The sequence below is a fragment of the Rattus norvegicus genome, chromosome 8 (genome assembly GCF_021556685.1).
Source record: "Rattus norvegicus strain SHRSP/BbbUtx chromosome 8, alternate assembly SHRSP_T2T, whole genome shotgun sequence".
In the NCBI taxonomy this organism is placed as follows: Eukaryota; Metazoa; Chordata; class Mammalia; order Rodentia; family Muridae; genus Rattus; species Rattus norvegicus.
In genome coordinates, this window is record NC_141541.1 from 110,369,847 (window position 1) to 110,389,851 (window position 20,005).

Consider the following 20,005-nt stretch of genomic DNA (forward strand, 5'->3'; position numbering starts at 1 on the left):
GGGTTGGAGGCGGGTGGCAGTGTGTTGGGAAGGGGAGAGTTCCAGGACTTTCCACAGTGTGGCCAGAGGAGGGGCAAGGAGGCAGGACTTAAGAAGAACCCAAGCGTAGAGATGGTGACCTAATGGGGTGTGCTTCCCCATGTGGCTCCCAATTTCATATGTGGCTCGTTGACCCCTCAGTGTATAGAGAGAAGCTATGAGTGGAAGGATTGTGACATGTTCTTTCAAGATAACAAATGAAGTGGCTGCCTGCAGGACTCCGCTTAAACATGCTTCATGGAGTTAGAATGTCATTGGGAGGTGCAGCTCCATACCTGTCCGATGACACGAATCAAGCACTCTGGTGCCAGGAACAAAGATGAAGCCAGCCTGAGCAACGGCTCATAAGAACCGAAGAAGCAAAGACAAAGAGACCGTAGAAGAAAATGAAGTCTGGACGGAGAGCCAAACCGAAGATGTGAAGAGGTCACTTAAAAACTAATGATGTCCAGGATGTTTTGGGTTTTGTTTTGTGTTGTGTTGTGTTGTTTTGTGGTTTTTTTTTTTTTTGCTTTTTGTTTTGTTTTGTTTTAATCTCACACTGACACATCTCACCCACTCTATATTAATTAGGCCGGGTCTACAGACAGATTGACCACACTCTGTTAAAGAAAGTTGAATTTGCTAGATCAGTCTTTTGTTGTGATTCCCTGGGCGGCCCTCGGGAGTGAGTTCTAATCTACACTGGGATTCTATTCTGATGCCTGTCTGGGTGCAGGTATATAAATACAGGGAAAGGGAAAGGGACAGTGCTGGGGAGAAGTACTGTCCCAAAGTCACTGAGACACCAGCAAGGAAGACACTAGATCGGCTTTTTAAATGGGTTCTCTCTATCTTCATGAGTAAGTATCCTACACTCTCTCCTTATCTAGGTTTTGTGGTCTGTTTCCTGGGCTACTCCAGAATCTTTGAAAACTGGGGCCAATGTCTAGTCTGCTTTCCCAAACAAGCTTAGTCACTGTGCCCAAGGTCCCCGAGGACTGAGCAATGCTCTTGCTCGGACCTAGATGTACATTCTATGTGGTCCATACTCATCTTCTGAGGAGAATAGAAGGCACTGAGAGTGGTCGGAAGGTGGTGTGTGGACAACAAGAACACAGAGACAAGGGGAGGGAAGATCCATACCTGCTCCGATGACCTCTTCAATTTTCACAAAAGACACATCAATCTCCTTGGCAAACTCCCGGACAGCTTCATTAGGGTCCTCATAAGTGAACGGGTCAATGTAGATCTTCATCCCTGGGGAGCCTTATTGGATGAGATAAGCAGGTTAACATCCCAGAGAGGATACTGTCCCTGCTACCACAGATGCCCCCGCACCAAGGATATTCCTGGGAGGGACCCTTCTCTTTACCAGGTGGCTGCCCCATCTCTCTTCCCCCCAGACCACTCCAGTTCTCTGCCCTCTGTGTCTCTTCCATATTTTCCCCTTTTCTCTGCTCTTGATGCAATGCGGAACAGATTACTTATAAGTGACAGATCGGGACCAGTTCCCACACCAGGCACTCAACAGAAGGCAAAGAAGCTGATTGATGCCAACCAAATGCATTAGCGGAAAAGTGGTGGTCAAATGGTAGGGTAGATATCAATATTTATCACCTTGACAACTCTCCTGAGTGGAGGCCACTGTTAAGGTTATAACTGACGGCTGTGGGCCATGGCCACAAGAGGGATGAGGACGGAGTTTGTTTGTCAAATAAGGAAGAAATTGCTATTAGAAAACCCTCAAGACAGAAGTGCCAACACAGTACGCCAGAAGAGAAAATGTAAGGCGAAAGCTTAGGAAATATTAATACAAGAAAGAACAATGTCTACACAGAAAAAAATGGGGGTGGGATGAAAGAAAAATGGTAATTGAAGCCCCCATGCCTTCAGACACACTGAAGTATGAAAAAAACGAATGAAATGGTAGATGAGAAATACATAAAAGAATATAGACCTTGTCACTGATGTATACAGTGCAAGATAGATAGGTGTGCTTGGGGACAAAATAGAGAATCGTCATTGCAGAAAAACTACTTTCGAAAAGTAGAGGACAGGGGACTAAAAAAGCAACCGGAACCCAAGAACAAATGGATCCATCTGAGATGCAATTTTTCAACTTGTTCCACGTGTCATTAAGTGAAGTGTAGGAATTGTTTCCATAGTTCTGGGATGGTGAAAGGTGGGGCCTCCAAATGACGGGCTATCTGGTCTACCACCATATCCCTGCTGCCGAGTGCCTATGAAGGGGTCAGATCAGCAGGAGCAGGTCATCTGGGAATCCAGGTCCAGGCTGGGCTTCAGGTTTTAAAAACCTCATCCCAGTACCTCATCCATGCTTTATTTCCTACTGCCTCTGAGCCTTCCAGCCATGCTCCAGTTCTGTCATTTTCCATCAGAAAAACATCCAATGCCTCTCTGAATGTCTTGATCACCTTCTTCAGGAGAGGACTGGAAATCCTAGCACACAATCCAAAGAAGTGAGAAAAATGCACTGCAGTACGGGGGTGGAGGAGGGAATAAGCCAAAGAAAGCTAAGTAATGGGAGAAACAGAGTTTCCTAAAAGATAGGCTCTTTTGTCCTTTAGCCATACTGCTCCTGGTATTACAGGATGCTTGTTTGGAAGTAGGCAAACACACTCCTGAAGGCTTCTGGTGGTGGGATTGAGAGGTTAGGGAGATCCCTTAGTAAAGTGCTTATCCTTGAAAGCCTGAGGGCCTGAGATCAATCGCTAACATCCATATAAAATGTGGAATGTGCAGCATAGACTTGTAGCCCCAATTCTGGGGCGGTAGAGACAAACAGATCTTCAGGGCTTGCCACCCAGCCAGCCTAAAAAGGTTCCAATGAAAGACCTTGTCTCAAAATAAATAAATAAATAAAAAAGGTTGGTCAACACATGAGGAACAACAAATAAGGTTAACCTTGGCCACTGTTCATCCAATAAATGTGCATGCATGCATGCATGTGCTCATACACTTGCCACCCCCTGACACACACACACATGTACATGTACGTACATGAAAAACTCCACAAAACCTGATGATGACTTTGGCTTTGGAACCCATGCACTAACTAAAATCTGGACAAAGCACGTAGAGATTCTTACCCCTGCCTATGCCTAGTCAGCTGACGTCATGAATCATTTGCCACAAACTTCATGCTTGAGAACCATGCAGTCGAGTTAAAGAAAGTAATTGTAAAAACAAAACAATCTCAGAGTGATTTAAATAAGTGTATGATTTTTGTCTAGGGCCATTTTTAGAGACACTCTCAGATGGAGGAGGCCTGTTGTACACCGGAAACGTTTCACTTCCCAGGGGATAGCAGTATGTATGCGCATGTGCAAGAGTGAGAGAGCTCCTTTGTAGCGATGGACCCAAGGCAAAGCAGAGATGAGGTATCACCAATTTCCCACCTGCTGTGCAAAACACATGAAGAGAAAATGCAATTGGGCAGACTGTGAGCTTATGAGATGACCAGGGCAGCAACCCCAGGATATCTCAACCCTGCTTAGGGTTCCCCTTGAACCTGCCCTAAAGGCCACATTATAAAATTAAATGGCTTATCTGGGGTATGCCAAGAAGTACATAAAAGAAAAAAGAAATTAAGTTGGGAACAGAAGGTGGGAGGTATAAGGTACGCCCATAAGTCGTTGACTACTGTGGGTTATTACAACTGGCTTCATCTTCGCTCTGTGAGCATAGATGGGTGACCACAGTTTTAGAATGGACCCTCCCCAGAAAAGGGAGCTGAGGTATTTTCATAGTGATTGGCAGAGTCAAAATGTCAGTAACATAGGCATGGTAGAGGTTCTAAGGTCAGAGAAAGCAGTCAGGCAAAAGAACACAGATGCTGCTGACAGAGTTCAGACATCACGCATGGGAGGATGAAGGAGACAGATAAAAGAACACAGAAACACCCGAGACAAAAAAAGAAGAGGGTTAAAGGGCACCAGGGTAGTGTCAATAAGCTGTGACTTTCCCTCCTAATTCTGTACATCCCCCGGTGCTGATATCTTTAGATGATAGGAACCCCAAACACTTTATTACTCCTGCCTAATACAACAAGTTCAGACTTATCTCTTATAACAGCTTCTCCACCAATCAGGGAAATGTGACTTTCCCTTCAGCTTGCCTGTGAGAATAAAGTCCCTGTGACAAGTGGCAGGTCCAGCACAGTGGTCCATGTACTGTGAAGCCTCCCAGACTAATAGACTCATTAATGTTATCAACCACTTTTTTCTCGGACGTGTTCAGGGAGGTAAAAATTGAAGTGAGGTGTGGTGGGCAGTGGGGGACTATGAGCCATTTAGGGTTATATTAGTTACTTTCAAAATAACTACCTTGTTATTTTAGATCAAGGGCTTTTAAAGATGTATGCTAAGCTGTCCTGAAGGAGTTCTTCCATGGAAACTAATTAACCAATCTAGAATGGGCTGCAATGAATGGTTTGTAAGTAACGACATATATGAGGATGAATGGAGAAGGATTCTGAGATAATGAGCATTACAGATATTGGCCCCAGCCAGTTTGGGGAAGAAGCTATTCCCAGAAGGCAGAAGGCTCATCACTTGACAGAGCCTCTATTCTTTAGGCCAGTAATGTGTCACAAAGTGCACTCAGATGAGGAAGTGTCTGCCCTGTGATGATACATGCCCTTAACTTCCCAAGAGAGATCCGAGGAATTGAGAATGTGGATTCCTATGTGCGTGCATTTGCACACACGCGAACGTACGTGTAACACCATAGCTGCTGTGCTGTGTCCAAGGGCTTTGGCCGTCGCTGAGGCATTTCCCAGGAGCCAAAAACGCTGCCTGAAGTCCGGGACTGTGATCTGTTGAGATGTCTAAGCTAAATGAATGTCCTAAATCCTGGATCCAATGCCTCCATAGGAATCACTCCCCGTTTTGTTGATATGGAATAAAAGAATTGTTATATGGAGAAAGGGCTCAGTCAAGGTCTTAGAAATGGCTCAAACTCAGAGACTTTCCTCTAGTCACAGCCTGTTAAGTGTTCAATAAGGCAGGAGGAGATGTCCCTGACCCAGGGCCTCCTGCTGCAGGCAGGGGTCTATGTGTTCTAAATTAACAGAGTGATTTGGCTAAGCATATGAACACAAGGGGTTGCAAACACCTCCTCAGAGATGACAGATCTCCCCAGACCACGCACCCAAGCTCTAGCCAGCCTTTCTCAAATCCCAGAAGATGAGGAGGGGGAAACATGCCTTTCGCTGGGCGGAACAGGTCATTTGTCTTTCGGCTCATTTTGTGTTTCTGCATAAATCCCACATCAGCCTGCTCCTGCTCCCACTTGCCAGTGAGCAGTTTTTAATTATCAGGAAAATGGTATTTAGTGCAATGAATCACCAGACAGTGAACAGGGAATCAAGTCAGCAACAGTCAGGCACAGCCAAACACTGGGAGACTGGGCTCAGAAGATGTTCTCTGATGGTGAATGTTGGGAAATATTTTTAGAGGCGATGACGGCAATATTAGATTAATAGACCCACACGAGACATGGCATTTTATAGTGATTGGTGTGGCTTTCACACCGTTGTTATTAATAGGAATACTTTTAACGTGTTGGCCATTTTTGAGTTTCCATTTTTCATAGGCTGCATATCTTTGGCATAAAAGGGGCATGTGCGGACTTAAATGTCTGATTGTTAGTGCTTATTAGTAAGCATACCCCCAGCTTTCTCATCCCACTAGTTCACAAATCTCCAATAAAGGTCTAATTTGTTACTGTTGTCTGGTGCCTTTCTGTGTGACACCAAATATTTCTGGAAGCACAAGACATACTTTCCTACTGTCAGAGGCTCTGTACCAGAAGACCAACCGGAAGTGGCTGAAGTGAGCTCGGGGATACTGGAAGTCTTACATGGGGGTATTTGTAAGGTTATGGAGACGTTTACAAGTGCTAGGAGTGCAGGGCAAAACAGAGGGCTCACAGTTGTAAATAGCAGGTGACATGCCTGGACTAAGAGCTAGAGGAGAAACCCATAACCCTTATCCAGGCATGGTGAATATTCTGAGTTTAGAACTAATAGTAGTAGCAGGCACATCTGAAGGCCAGTTGTGACAACTGGTCCTAGAGCTTCAGAGGTTCCAGCAGAATCCAGCTGGCCTGTAGCCGAGAGAGGACTTAGAGTCCCACAGGGTACAGTCAGAGAATGAATGAATTCAGTCCAGCAGGCTTTGATGGTGTCATAAGGAGATGAGGAAGTTTGCCTGCTTGGACCTCATTCTGGGTCCAAGAGAGATTTTGTCACCTCTGTGACTCATCCAACTTCACCCAGGTATTTGAGCATAAAAGGGGAGCTGCTTAGAAACATGTGCGGTCCTTAAGGAACCATCTCTGATACTGTGCGTTGGAACGCAAAGCGAGCATCCTTTGTTTTCTTCAATACTGCTAGACATCTTACCGACACCGTGGGATCTACAGAAAAGCCAAGCTCTTGGAGTTCTTCACATGGTTGAGGAGTGAATGAGGACACGAAAGAGGTCAAAGCTGGGCAGTGTGGAGTCAGGAGACCACACTTGGGGAGTGTGCTGTAAACACGACAGAGACCAGAGTAGATGAAGGTCATGGATGCTACTCTTCAAGGTCAGACGCCGAGAAGCTCCAGAACTGAAATAAGTGGGAGGGCAACAGGATGCTACTCCAAAGGAGAAGTTTGGAGTGTTTAGAGGGAGGCATGGCACTGGTGTGGAGGAAGTGGGGAGACAGACCAGCTTGAAATGGGCAGCAATGTTGACAGACAAACCCTGATGTGAATGCCACTGGGCACACAAAGCTGACCTCTGTGGAGAGCAGGGCACTGGGGAACTTGTTTTGCTAAAGAAGGGACTGCAGGCTGGGAAAATGGTCGTGAAGTGGTCTCAGTAATTACTTAAGGTGGAAGATAGCACCATTTGCAGTGGACGGTGAAAAACAGAAGAGGAAATAGCAAATACTCCTGGGAAGTTGCATAACACCTCCATGCCTGGTGGCTATCTATGACCAGGACAGACAAGTTCTCTCGGGCAAGGATCGTTGCTCCTGGATCGCTCAGAAGTCCAACTGGGAACCTAAGGGCAATAGCTAATGATCTTGGAACTACTGCAGTTAACAGTTGTGGAGACTCTGGCTAGGAGCCAACAGCATACACATGGGTGACTCTAGATCGTTCGATTTATTTGACATTTAATAAATGCTGACTGTAAACTCAGCCTCTTTTTGTACCAAGGAGCCTCTCCTTGTATGCCCTCAGGCCTTTACTTATGTCTGAACCACTCCTAATACCCTAGTAAGTCTCTTTCTTCCAGGATCCTCCTGTCCTGCATATTGGGTCTCAGGTGATTCCTCAGGGGCTGGGTTAGGTATCCTTGACATTCTGAATGCATCAACCATGCAGAATGCAGTAGCTTAGACATACTGCCGAGTGGAACTTCATCTCATCTCTCACCCAAAGCTGGACTTTTTTTTTTCAAAACATCTACTGCTACAAGTTCTCAAGCCCTAGCCTCAAGATAGAGGAACCTCTTTGATGGACAGCTCCTGTGAATCTGGAAACATACTATCAGTCAGACACTTGCCACACCCAACCAGGCAGGCTGCTCTCCTCTGCACAGGTGCTTTGCCGAATGTGACCTTGAGACCAGGTCTCTAGGACAGAGTCCATGACTCTGAGTGGGTTCTTACTGGCCGCACAAAGAGTAGAGTTGATGTAAACATTTAATACAGCAAGCGATCAAAATGAGTATTAATATTCTTCACCAGTAGTGCCACTGAGAGTAAGCACATGATCAGCTATTTTTTTTCCACACAAATAAATAGTAAGTGGGATGTCTCCCTATTTGTACTGCTTCCGTTCTGTTTTAACCTAAAACTCTAGGTTCCAGATTTATCCTGCTAACATTTTGTCTTGCAGATTTCAAATTAGCATTCAAAGCTGTTGGGTAGCTCTGAATTTTGATTCTGTCTTTTATGGTGTTAGTTCTGCTTCCCAACTGTTACCTACAAATTCGATCAGCATCCCCACGCTTGTGTCTGACTCGTGAAGTTTAAAAAGCAATCAAACAGGCGTAGACTGAGTAGGACAAGTACTAGAATAACATCAGGGACCTCTCTCCTAAGGGAATGACAGTCACTAACTCACTTTCTCTCTATATGAACACGGTCTGTATCTAGTAACCATGCCTTCCGTTAGGGGACCATAAGATATTTTTGCCAAAATAAACATTCACCACCCATAATTCTCAAATTTACTAAATGCATAGTCTAATTAAAAAGAGACAAGGTCCCATAATTATTTTCTTAATCACCTCTTGTCTGTTTCTAACAATGACAGAATTCAAGTTTCATATTCCCAGACCCATGTGATTCACAGTGTCTTCGGGCCATCTCTCTGGGGCTGGCTTCTTGCCTATGCCCTCTCTCTGCCCCTTTGCTTTGTCAGAAGATTAGGGTGTTTTCTGCTCTGAAGTATTATAGTTGGTTTTAATGTCTACTTGCAACATATCAGAATCACATGACCAAGGAGCTTCACTTGGACAGCATCTTGGTTTCTTTGATTGATATGGGGATGGATATTACATTTTGGTATTGGTGCAGATTTAAAAAAGGGGGGAGGTGTAGCAGAGAATATGTATCTCATCTGCCTTTTGCTTGCCTGGCTTCCCTCTTGCCGTTGAGTTAATCTGCCCCATGGCTGCTACTGCTGATTCCTATGATAATGGAAGAACCAATGTGCCCAGGTTTTCTTTGGGATGAGGGACGAACAATTCTCCTCCAGTGCTTCTGGTGCCAGATTGAGACTGCTAAGGGTTCCAACCTCAGGACAGAGTAGTTACCAGGTTCTTGGCTTCCAGGTATGATTCTGTTATCGTCTGTCTGTCTGTCTGTGTGAGAGTGTGTGTCTCTGTATGTATGTCTGTATCTCTGTGTGTGCACATTTATGTGTGTGTGTGTGTGCGCGCGCGTGCGCGCGTGTGTGTGTGTGTGCGTGTGTGTGCATGTGTGCGTGTGTGTGTGTGTGTATATGTGTGTGTGTGTGTGTGTGTGCGCGTGTGCCTGTGTGTGATTATTCATCCCACTGGTTCTGTTTCTCTGGAGAACCCTGACAAATACAGGTCCATACCACATTTACACTTTTTCAAAACATGAAATCAGAGACTCCATATCTTCTACTTAGAGGTAATTTTCTTAGAGCTGACCTCCTAAAGCCCTTAATCCATTCACAAGCCCCAAACCCCCTTAATCTCCATCCTTTTGGCCCTCACCCAGCTCAGAAATTAGGAATGACTCAAGTTCCTGGGAGACCTGTTTGCATTTCCCAAAAATGCAAACTCTTCTCCTCTGTGCATAACTATTCTCTTTTAATCCAACCCCTGACACCTACACTACATACTGAAGTTAGATTCCTAAGCCTCTGTGCTCTACCTGGATCAAACTGCCCAAGTCATCTGTAATCAGCCAACAATTTATGAGAATTGGACCAAGAACCATGACAATGCTGTCTACACAGTCCTGAGTATGAGAAGCCTGTGCTCCTTTCTACCTACCCTTGAACGTGAATCCCCGGCTCAATAACTCTTCAACAGACTGACTGACAACACACGCAGCACAGTCTCTTGCCAGACTATCCTCCAACAAGTGTCTTGCCACCAATCCAAATTCCCCTTTCCATCTCTGATCACTAATTTCTAGCGCAGTGGTTCTCATCTTGTGTGTTTCAACCCCTTTGTGTGTGTGGGGGGTCCCATATCAGGTATCCTGCACATCATATGTTTACATTACAATTCATAACAGCAGCAAATTTACAGCTATGAAGTAGCAACAGAAATAATTTTATGGTTGGGAGGTCACCACAACACGAGGCACTGTCTGAAAGAGTCACGGCATCCAAGGTTGAGAACCACCGATCTAGGGTCAGAGATAAATAGACCCAGTACCCGAATGTAAAAGGATGTTTTGTTTTCAGTAACCTAATCTGCCATCCTTTGACTCGTGAGGAAAGATGAGACTGTTGCAAAAGCTTCTTTTCTGTCTCTTTTTGCCTCTGCATCACTTTAAAAGGGAGAGTCTGGAAGACAAGACCCAAAAGACTCTTTTGTAGTATTCCCCTGAGAAGCCAAGGGAGGCAGTGTCTCCACTGACGGAAGACACTTGTCCTTCCTGGACTAGCAGTTGTCTCCTTGAGTCAAGGCAAGCTACTAGACTAAGGTTTCCAGTATAGACACAAAGGAAACCTTCTGTAGCCATTCCTCCCACCTCTACCTGTCTGCCTCTCTTCCCAGCCAGGCTCCTCCTTCACCAGAGTTGTTTCTTCTGCTCTTGGTGAGCTGGGCTTTCCTCTAGCTGCATGGCCCTTTGATCATGATCCTCCAGTAGCAATGGCTTCAAAAATGCACAGATGAAACTCAGTGCATGTGAGTGTGAGCTTAGAGGACTCAGGTGTGAGTGTGTGTGTGTGTGTGTGTGTGTGTGTGTGTGTGTGTATAACTTGGCAGAGCCACCATTCAACAGAAGGACAGCCAAGTGTCAGGCTGATGTTAACAAAAAAAGCATTGCCAGTCTACCCGGGATGCCTGGAGGTCCTGTGCCCTACCCGAGGGTTGGCACGCCTTGAGAAAGAGAATTCATGGCTGACTCACCCTGGGTCACTGTCAGAAATCTCTAGACTTCGAAACAGGATTGCATGTTTTGAACCCAATCATATGTACCCCGGTGGTTCAAGTCTTCTATTGGTCCAATATGACCTCCGATAAATGTTTTATCCCACAGAGTTCAGGCACCGGATCTGAAATGGACATCTAGTGGCTTATCACAGCGAGGATCTGCCTGGAGCAGATGAGAAGACAATCCAGAAGCCCAAGATGGAGGAGGGAAGCCGAGCATGGGATTTGAGGCAATTCTGAGGCACAAGGGCAGTACACATCATCGAAAAGTCAGATACCAAACTCTGGCTTCAAGAGCGGGCCCTGGGAAGTCCTGATGACATCCGGTGGCTGCGTCTTGCAATACCTACGCTGTACACATCCTAGTGCCAAAGGTTTGATTTTATATAACGCTCCAGGTATATCTTAATCTTGATTGAAAAGCCAAGTCTATGGTGTGACCTCTGAGCAGCCCAAGCTCGGACCATCCATATTAGAACACGGTATTCCTTCACAGCACGATTGCAGCTGTGAACACTGCCTCGCTTTCTGTGTCAGGTGACCTCAGAGAAAGAAAGCAGGCTTGTCCATGTGAATTTTAGTCTTGGAAGCCATTTTTACTTAGAGAACAAACCCAGTAAACATGAGCCCATGCTTCAGGGTATGCACGTGTGTGGTGTCTGCTCAGGACAAAAGTGGCTTAGGACACAAGCAGAGGACTGAGGTGTGGTGTGGCTTAAAGGGAACAGCCCAGGAGGCTGGGACAGATTTCTGGGGTCATGCGTGGACTTCAAAAAGAGTCATTTAGAAACACTATCTTCTGTAAGGCTCTAAGTACCCACTTCTGGAAGCAGGGAAGTGAAGCAGGGAAGTGGTCCACCTATTCCTCCAGGGAACTGGTTTTGGACTGCAGTGCTGGAATCATTCAGAGGAAGGAGCCATAATTCTGATATAGAATTGTATGTATTTTGGTAAGGGAAACTTGATATACAAAAATATTTATACATAGGCTTAAGCGAGGCAGAGTTAAGATAATGAATGAGAAAAACTTTTCAAGGTACTGTTTGAAAGAAAACGCTTGGGAGATTCCCCGGCACTTTAGCCTTCTGGGCTCTGTTATCTCCTTAATTCCCTGCATTCGTGTTCTATAGCTTATCTGTGAATTTGGTTAACACATTCCCCAGCCGCTCAATTGGATAAGATAAGGTAGAAGATGTTAATAGAGAACCCTCCATCTTTCCCCACTGAGAGCGATTTCAGGATTCATTGACTTGCTAAACCCTGTCTTCCCCCTGTCTCAAATATGGCTTATCAGTACAGAAGGTAATCTTCCACCAGGGGTCCAGTGACTGCCCACAAAGGGCATGCAGTGGACAGCCTGTGGTCTCCAGGGACTTGCAGAGAGAGGGACCACTTGGGTACCGAGGGCTTGTCAGACATTTGCTGTTACGTTTGACCCCTCACTATCTGGCTCTAAGGACCCAGGTCACACAGTGGGTGTTTTCTACTCACCTCGGCCTGTGCTGTAATGCTGAAGTTTATCACTGTACACAGCCTCTTTGCTGTAAGCTCGTTTCCTGCAGACACAGAGAAGAGGGACTTCCTTAGCAGGGACATATGGAGGCTTCATGCCCAGACATAGAACTCACCCTGGATGTAACCTGGGACTGGGAACTGAGAGACTCCCACTAGAAGGTTTCATTTTTGCCTTGCCTTACACTCTGCTTGACCAACACACATTCCCTTGGGCAGGGAGTTTAGCTCTCAAGGCAAAGACTTACAGGTACCAGGAAAGGCTGTGGGCATCTCCCAAGAGGGCAGTACTGATGAGGACCCCCCCCCCCATCCGCAGAAGTGAACAGCAGGACTGCTCAGTGGGAACCAACAACAGGGCTTTGCCAGCAATATCTGGGCTAACCACCCAAGGCAGCCGCAAACAGTATTAAAAATTCACAAGGCCTTCAGGCCAGTCGGTGTGCAGAGCTAAGCTTCCCCTGCCTCTTCCTCACCCTTCTTCTGCCCGCCTGCCTTTTGCTGGCTGCCCAGGGCCTGAGCTCTCTGAGCAGAAGACTGCCTGTGCACAGCCGTGATGCTCCAGTGGGTCAAATGCAATTTTGTAACTGTCACTCTGAAAAGTCCTCGTGCATGAGGGGCTAAAAGTCTTGGCTGAAATGAGGATGGTGGATGGAGGCTGTTTACTTATAGTCTTGCCCAGTTCCCATAGCAAGTTTTTATCCTAGGCACAGAGAAAAATCAATAATCTTGAGATTTCTGGGTTGCTGGTTAAAGGACTTGCCCAGGCTGCCCAGAGTGGGGAGGGCCAGCACGGGATAACGGTACATAGTGAGGGGCTTCCTGGAGTCGGGGAAAACAGAGTAGAGGACCTACCTGCTGCAGACAATGGAGATAGCCACCAGAGACACAACAAATACAACCCCAGCTGCTGCAGAGCCAGCGATCAGGGGTAGCTGCTCTCTCAGCTCCGACTTGTAATCATCTAGGAGAGAAAGGAAAGCATTAGAATCCTCCCCGTGTGTCCCAGGGGGCCTAGCTGGACTCCATGCATGACACCAAGGACATCAGATACACGCGTACGTGTGGACCAGCTTCTGGTGCTTCAGAGTGGGAAACAGTAATAGAAACAGAACATCAGGGGCAACTCTGGGAACTTGGAGGTGATGACGACTGTCTCCTAAGAGAAGGTGACTCCGAACCCCCACCGACCTGGCTGGCGCTGAAGGTTTTTCTAAGTCCTGTCTGACGTGTTAAGGGTAAGTCCACTGGAGGGGAAATGAAAGCCATTGCTGAAACAGCTTAAGCTGTTGAAATGTGGCTTGTCAACGGATTCATTGAGCAGATTTCTACAGTTTATCTGTAGTCAGCCAGCTCTGCAGCAGGAGCTATGGAGGATGAAGAGAGATCGCCAAACATCCTGAGCTCCCCCTTGACAAGAAAAGGACTGAGGTGTGTGCCAAGTGGTAAAGCCATGCTGCGTTACGGGTCGGGTGGAGCAGCCAAGGGTCACAGAGGTGGACAGAGGTGCTGCGAACTCTGTGGTTGCCTGTGTACTGTTTGTGACCTTGGAGGAATTATTTCACCCCTAGGATTCTCAGCCCTCTTGCCCGTCAAAGCACGCAAATCATTCATAGCATTTCACCTGCATCACAGATGTACCCAAATGCTACCGCTCTTTTCTTGAATGCACACCAGCCACACAGCTCAGCTTGCTAACCCTTTTGTGGGGGCAGTGCGTTCATCCCTGGAGGGTGCTAAGAAGTCTTTCTCTACAGCTCCAGGCCCAGATACACAGGTCAAACTGGTTATATTTTATTGTGATTACGGTTCTCAGATATAGCAAACAAAACCACAACCTGCACTTCAGATAAATAATGAATGACATTTTAGAATACATGTGCACCGAATATTGCGTAAGAGGTATTTATCCTTAAACATGATTTATATCCGGAATTCAAATTAAATGGATCTCCCTGTATTTCACCTGGCAACCCCAATGACAGAGACCACCACAATAAGGTCCCCCCTATAAACCCTGCCAGGATCTCCTGAGCACAGATGTTAAGCACTGCTGTCTCTGAGCCCCTCCTCAAATCTACTGGTGAAGATCAGGGTGTCTGTGTGTTTCACCAAAACTCAACAGCTTTCGTCTATTTGGGCAAAAAGAGCAAAGCAGATTCTAGGAACAAAGCTATTGGCTCTTAGTGTGTAGTGTGTAGGAGCATGAGAGTTGAGACCAACTTTGGATATTATTTCCCAGGAGCCATTCTCATTTTGGTGAGAGAGAGAAAGAGAGAGAGAGAGAGGGAGAGAGAGGGAGAGAGAGAGAGAGAGGGAGAGAGAGAGAGGGAGAGAGAGAGAGAGAGAGAGAGAGGGAGAGAGAGAGAGAGAGAGAGAGAGAGAGAGAGAGAGAGGGGGGAGAGAGAGGGAGAGGGAGAGGGAGAGAGAGAGAGAGAGAGAGAGAGAGAGAGAGAGAGGGAGAGGGAGAGGGAGAGAGAGAGAGAGAGAGAGGGAGAGGGAGAGGGAGAGAGAGAGAGAGGGAGAGGGAGAGAGAGAGAGAGAGAGGGAGAGGGAGAGAGAGAGGGAGAGAGAGAGAGAGAGAGTGTTGTGTAAGTTTGTGCAGGTCAAAGGTCAGCATCAGATATACTCCACAGTCATTTTCCATTTGTTGAAAGACAGTCATCACAGAACTTGGAGGTTCATGATCCAGATAGAGTAGCTGAACATCAAGTTCTAAGATCTACCCGTTTTTGTCTCCCTAATGCTGGGATCACAGACACAAACTGCTCTAACTGGCTTATGGCTAAAAATCTGAACTCAGGCCCCCACATGAGGACAGCAAAGACTTTACTGACTGTAACCACTTTGTCTTTGGAGACAAGATCTCTCACTGAGACCTAGGACTCACTAATTAGGCTAAATTGGCTAGCCACCTAGCTTTGGGGATGCACCCATTTCTATTTCCCCAGCACTGGGATTACAAACCTTGCCATTTCTTTTAAACGTAGGCTGTGATGCTGGAACTTGGTCCTTCATGCTTGTATGGCAAGCACCTTACAGCTCAGCTATCCACCCAGACGGCTGTCGGCTCTTAAAACCCCATTCTGGCAACTAAATAGATTGAAGGTGGAGATTTGGTTTCTGTCAGCTGACGGTTTTGTTTGTTAATCTTCATATGTGTATTGGTGTATGCCCAAACACGGGTTTGTGCAATGCAAGTGCAGGTGCCCATGGAAATCAGAGAAGATGCTGGATCTCCTGGAACTGGAGTTATAGTGATTGCAAGTGAATCCTGGAAACTGAGCTCGGGAAGAACAGTATTCTTAATACAGAGCCATCTCTCTAGCTCCACCAGGGAGTATTTTTTTTTAATATATTTAGAAGGGAAAGTTGGCAGGAAATAAAAACCACAATGAAGAGTCTTTGACAAAGTCTTTATAAACCAAGTCTTCATAGAACATAGAATCCAAAAGTAATGATGATGATGGTGGTGGTGGTGATGATGATGACAGAAAGACCCTAAGTCAATGGTTAACACATAGTACCTAAGTGTAGCCAGGGATCCATGCCCAAGGCAGCCACTCGCCTACAAGGACCCCACAGGTCCTCCTGCCTCAATGGCCCTACCTGTGATCAACCCTCCACCTCACTCTGCTGGAGACCAGCCTGCAGCTTCAGTGAGCATCATCGCCAATAAACAAGCCCCGTCGTTAAGATAAATTCTCTCAAATTTGGCCACTTACCAGAACTCTCGTACATCTCCCCTCTCTTGGGTCTGCAAAACTTAACTGCCAAATGTAAAAAGAATGGCCTTCTTGGGGGAAATTCGTTACTTCTTGATTTGTCTAGCGGAATTGCCAAGAGACTAGTGCTCAGAGCATTTGGAGTTTGGGGCTTTTAATCCTGTGTACCTCCTGATGCCAAAGTGCCTATAAATCTAGATGGTAAGTGAGGTGCAAAACGGGGGAGCAGAGCCCTTAAGGGAGAAGCAGATGGCTTGCGTTCTTCCCATCCCAGCAGTGTTATTAATCTCAATGAACGGCCTCACCTTTCTATCCCCATCTCAACAATCCTGAAACATGAGAGAAAATTCACCTGGCACAAACTCAACACAGGCTCCACTCTAGTCTCCTAGGGACCAGACAGCTCATGCAAAGCATCCAGCTGTGTTGCTTCGAAGTGGGGGTGGGGGGCACCATCTGGGGTGACTGTTACTCCCCTTAATCTCTCTCCTCACATGAGAGAACACCCAGCCCTGGCTTCTCATAATTTTTTTTCCACAAGAAATTTTCAGATAAAATAATTGGAATTTTAAATATTTCTAATTAGTATAGAAATTGCTTTAAAATATGTGTGTCAAAAGAAAAAAAAAGCCTTAAGTCTTATCAAGCACCCAGCCTGAGAGCATCAGCCTAAAATAGCATGCTTCATGGGATATATGTTTATATGTTAACTAGCAAAGAAAACATGAAGGGCTTTCAATTGATGGGTTGTAGACTAGGCTGACACTTGGAAAGGTTTATGGAAACCACCCACGGATGAGCCAATACAGACAGGCAGAGAGACACATGAATGCACAAGCTCTGGTAGATGGCTGGCTAGCAGAAAGTGTGGGTAGTGAGACGGTCCTGTCCCTGCACAAGGCCAAGGCTGTAGGGAAGTCAGGTCATCTAAACTAGTGATGGAGGTGTTGCCCAAGGACTAGAACACAAAGTTACAAGAGGGGACAAAGAAGTTCCTGAATAAACTAGCAACCAGGAAAGATCTAGAATATCCCAGGAGACAAGCCTCTGAGCACACCAATGGGGTTGTTTCTATCTTGGGCGAATTGAGAGGGGAAGACACACCCTAAGTAGCACCGGTCCATGGGCTGGAGTCCTGGATTGGAGAAAAGGGTTGGTTACACTGTCTATCTCTGTGCTCCCTGACTGTGGAAACTGTGAGCAGCTGCCTCAGATTCCTGCCTCTATGACTTCCTACCATGCGCCCCTCAAACTGTGAGCCAAATGAAATCTTCTTTCTTTCTGTTGCTTCTCTCAGGTATCTTATCACAGTTGGAAAAGTTGTTCAGAATGATGGGTTTTCTGGTACTGAACCCCCCCTCCCTCTCCCTCCCTCCCCCTCCCCATCCCCTCCCCTTCTCCCTCTCTCTCTTCCTCTCTCCCTCTCTCTCTGAAAATACCTGAGCAGCTCACAGTTGAAGCTACTGCAGTATTCTGAGATCCTGGGTACATGGCCAGAACATTGTCTCCTCTGTTTTTGTTTGGTTGGTTTCCTCCTATAGGTGGGAAGCTCAGATCCAGAGCCCAAGCACAGAGATGTAAGATAGATGAGGAGGGGATAGCACAGGCCACTGCACTGGACCCTCTTAAAGAGACCAGGAGTCACCTGTGAGACATATGGGAGTCTCACTATTGTACAAATGCAGATTCACACAGGGTGGATAGCCATGTGGGGTGCCCTTCCAAGGTAAATGATCCAGTCAGATACTAGGAGAGATAGGTAGATAGGTAGATAGATAGATAGATAGATAGATAGATAGATAGATAGATAGATAGATAGATAGATAGATAGATAAGCAGGAAGGCAGGCAGGCAGACAGACAGACAAGACTAGACTACACTAGACTAGACTACACTAGACTAGACTTCAGCGGCTTGGCACGTGACAAGAGTCCACATGTCCCTACTGGGAGGCAAGTTCTTCTGAAGGAAGACCACTATTCTAGTGAGCCCCCGGTATCACTGACGGTTCTGTAGCATTGCTTTTCTTTCAGTATAGCCTATTCTATGCCTGTGTCATTTTCACCCAAAACACTCATTATCCCCACCACACCCACACACCACACACACACACATCACACACACACACACACACACACACACACACACACACCACACACACCCCACATACTCACACACACCACACACACCACACACACCACACACACACACACACACACACACACACACACACACACACCACACACACACCCCTGCCCCCTGCCTTACCATCTGTCAGAGTCTGGAAGCACATCTTGCCACTGAACTTGCCATAGCCAGCCACGGTTCGAGCTCGTACCTGGACCACATACACCATGCCGGGCCGTAGCCCATCGATACGTGCCGTGTTGGTCTGGCTCCTGGCCATGGAAGAGTTGAACTCATTGTGCTCCTACAGAAGAGACAAGAGAAGGGAAAAGGGCCGTCAGCCAGCTCCTGCACACTGTAACCCCAGGCAGCTCTGTGGAGGTACTCAGTCCCATCTGTTCTTGGTCTTACACCTTTGGTGGAAGTCGTCTTTCTCTGAATGAAGACAGTGAGCCTGGACCAAGGGAATGAAGAGCCAACTTTGGGCCACAGGGTGGCGGCACTTTGAAAAGGGAATCTGAGGAAATGATTGAGCTCTCAGCCTGACTGGGAGTTCAGAGACATTTTCTGCCTGTGTGCCAGCCCTCCTCAGAGTTCAGAGGTAAAAACCCTAGCTGCCATCATCTGCCATCATCTTTGCAAATCCCATCATATCTCTGACCTCAACATGGCAAGCTCTGCGGCCTTCATGGGCTGCTTCTCTGCCTGTCTTTACTTCTGCTGAGGTGCAGGGCACTCTCTCCCTGCTGAGATCTGCTGGCCACACATGCTGCACAATTGCTATTCTAGAGGACCTTTGACGTTCCTCCCAGTGCTCAGTGAAGGGCTTTGCCTCCATTCTGCTGAAGTGGCTGAGGTCATTGCAGACTGCCTCTGTCTGCCTTCCCTTGGCTTTATCTGGGTGTCCATGTTCCAACTCCCCACCATCAACATGTCCCTCCTCCCGGTCCTTATCCCTTCCACCAACTCCGGGAATCAACCCGTCTTCCTGTGTCTCTCTCTGATACCTGCCACCTTGTCCTCTCCAGTCTCATCTGTCTGCCCCATCTCTGATGTGCAGAGACTCGCTTTTAGTAATGTTTTTTCATTACTCTTTCATGGCTCTTCTCCCCATGGTTACTTTTAAAACATCGCTTCATCTTCTTGCTGCTGACCTTGTTTAATATCAGATTGGGGGCTGGACTTTTGTAATCTCCTATCCCTTCACGATGCTTCCCATTCATCCGATGTTTGTCTACCGTCAATGTTCTTGTCTTAAATGGCCCCTGCTTTAAACTGTCATCAGATGGACACCGAACTTCTTAAGTTAGACAACCACACCCTTCACAATAAAATCAGTTCTTATTATTTCTCTTATTTACTTGGTAGTCTCGCTGTTCCTCTGGGAACTACATCCAAGCCATCAGTGTTTGTTCAAGGCTAGTCCCGCAGAACTGAAGGGATCCTGCTTCCTTCAGGTTATTTGAGCTAACAGCCCCCAGAGCCTCCTCCCTAGGGAGTCCTATTTCACTTCCCCAACACATAGGCTCTTTATTGCTGTCCTTGCAGTTTACGGCTCACTCCTATCACCCTATATATCAGCCTGGTCTCTATTTCCATGTGAACATATCTTTTCTCTGCAAGGATTCAGAGCTACCTCCAAGTGTACAGGAACAAAAGCTTAGAGTCTGGGCCTTCCTCTCTATGCACAGTGAATCCTGAAGCAAGAGGACTTCACTGAAAACAAAGAGGCTGGGTCACTAAAAAGAGATTAATCCCCAACCTCCTGTACAGATCTGGGAAACTCTTGAGTTCTAGGCACAGTGGTTCAAGAGGCAAGGAAACAAAGGAAAAAGGGTACTTGAGGAACTTCTACAACTCACAACTCACATGCTCTGCCAAATCCCAGAGGGAAAACGTGGAAAAGCAAACTGAAACACAACAGAAGATATTCCAGCTTTCTGAAACTACGTATAA

General features: G+C 46.5%; 1 protein-coding gene across 1 annotated transcript in view; it reads right to left on the reverse strand.

Annotated features, from left to right (window-relative positions):
• Positions 1–20,005, reverse strand: part of Ephb1 (Eph receptor B1) — a 436,332-nt gene that overhangs the window by 68,835 nt on the left and 347,492 nt on the right. Inside the window, 4 exon segments of the mRNA NM_001104528.1 lie at positions 1,165–1,287; positions 12,177–12,241; positions 13,053–13,161; positions 18,191–18,353. Coding sequence (NP_001097998.1) covers positions 1,165–1,287; positions 12,177–12,241; positions 13,053–13,161; positions 18,191–18,353 — 460 coding nt within the window.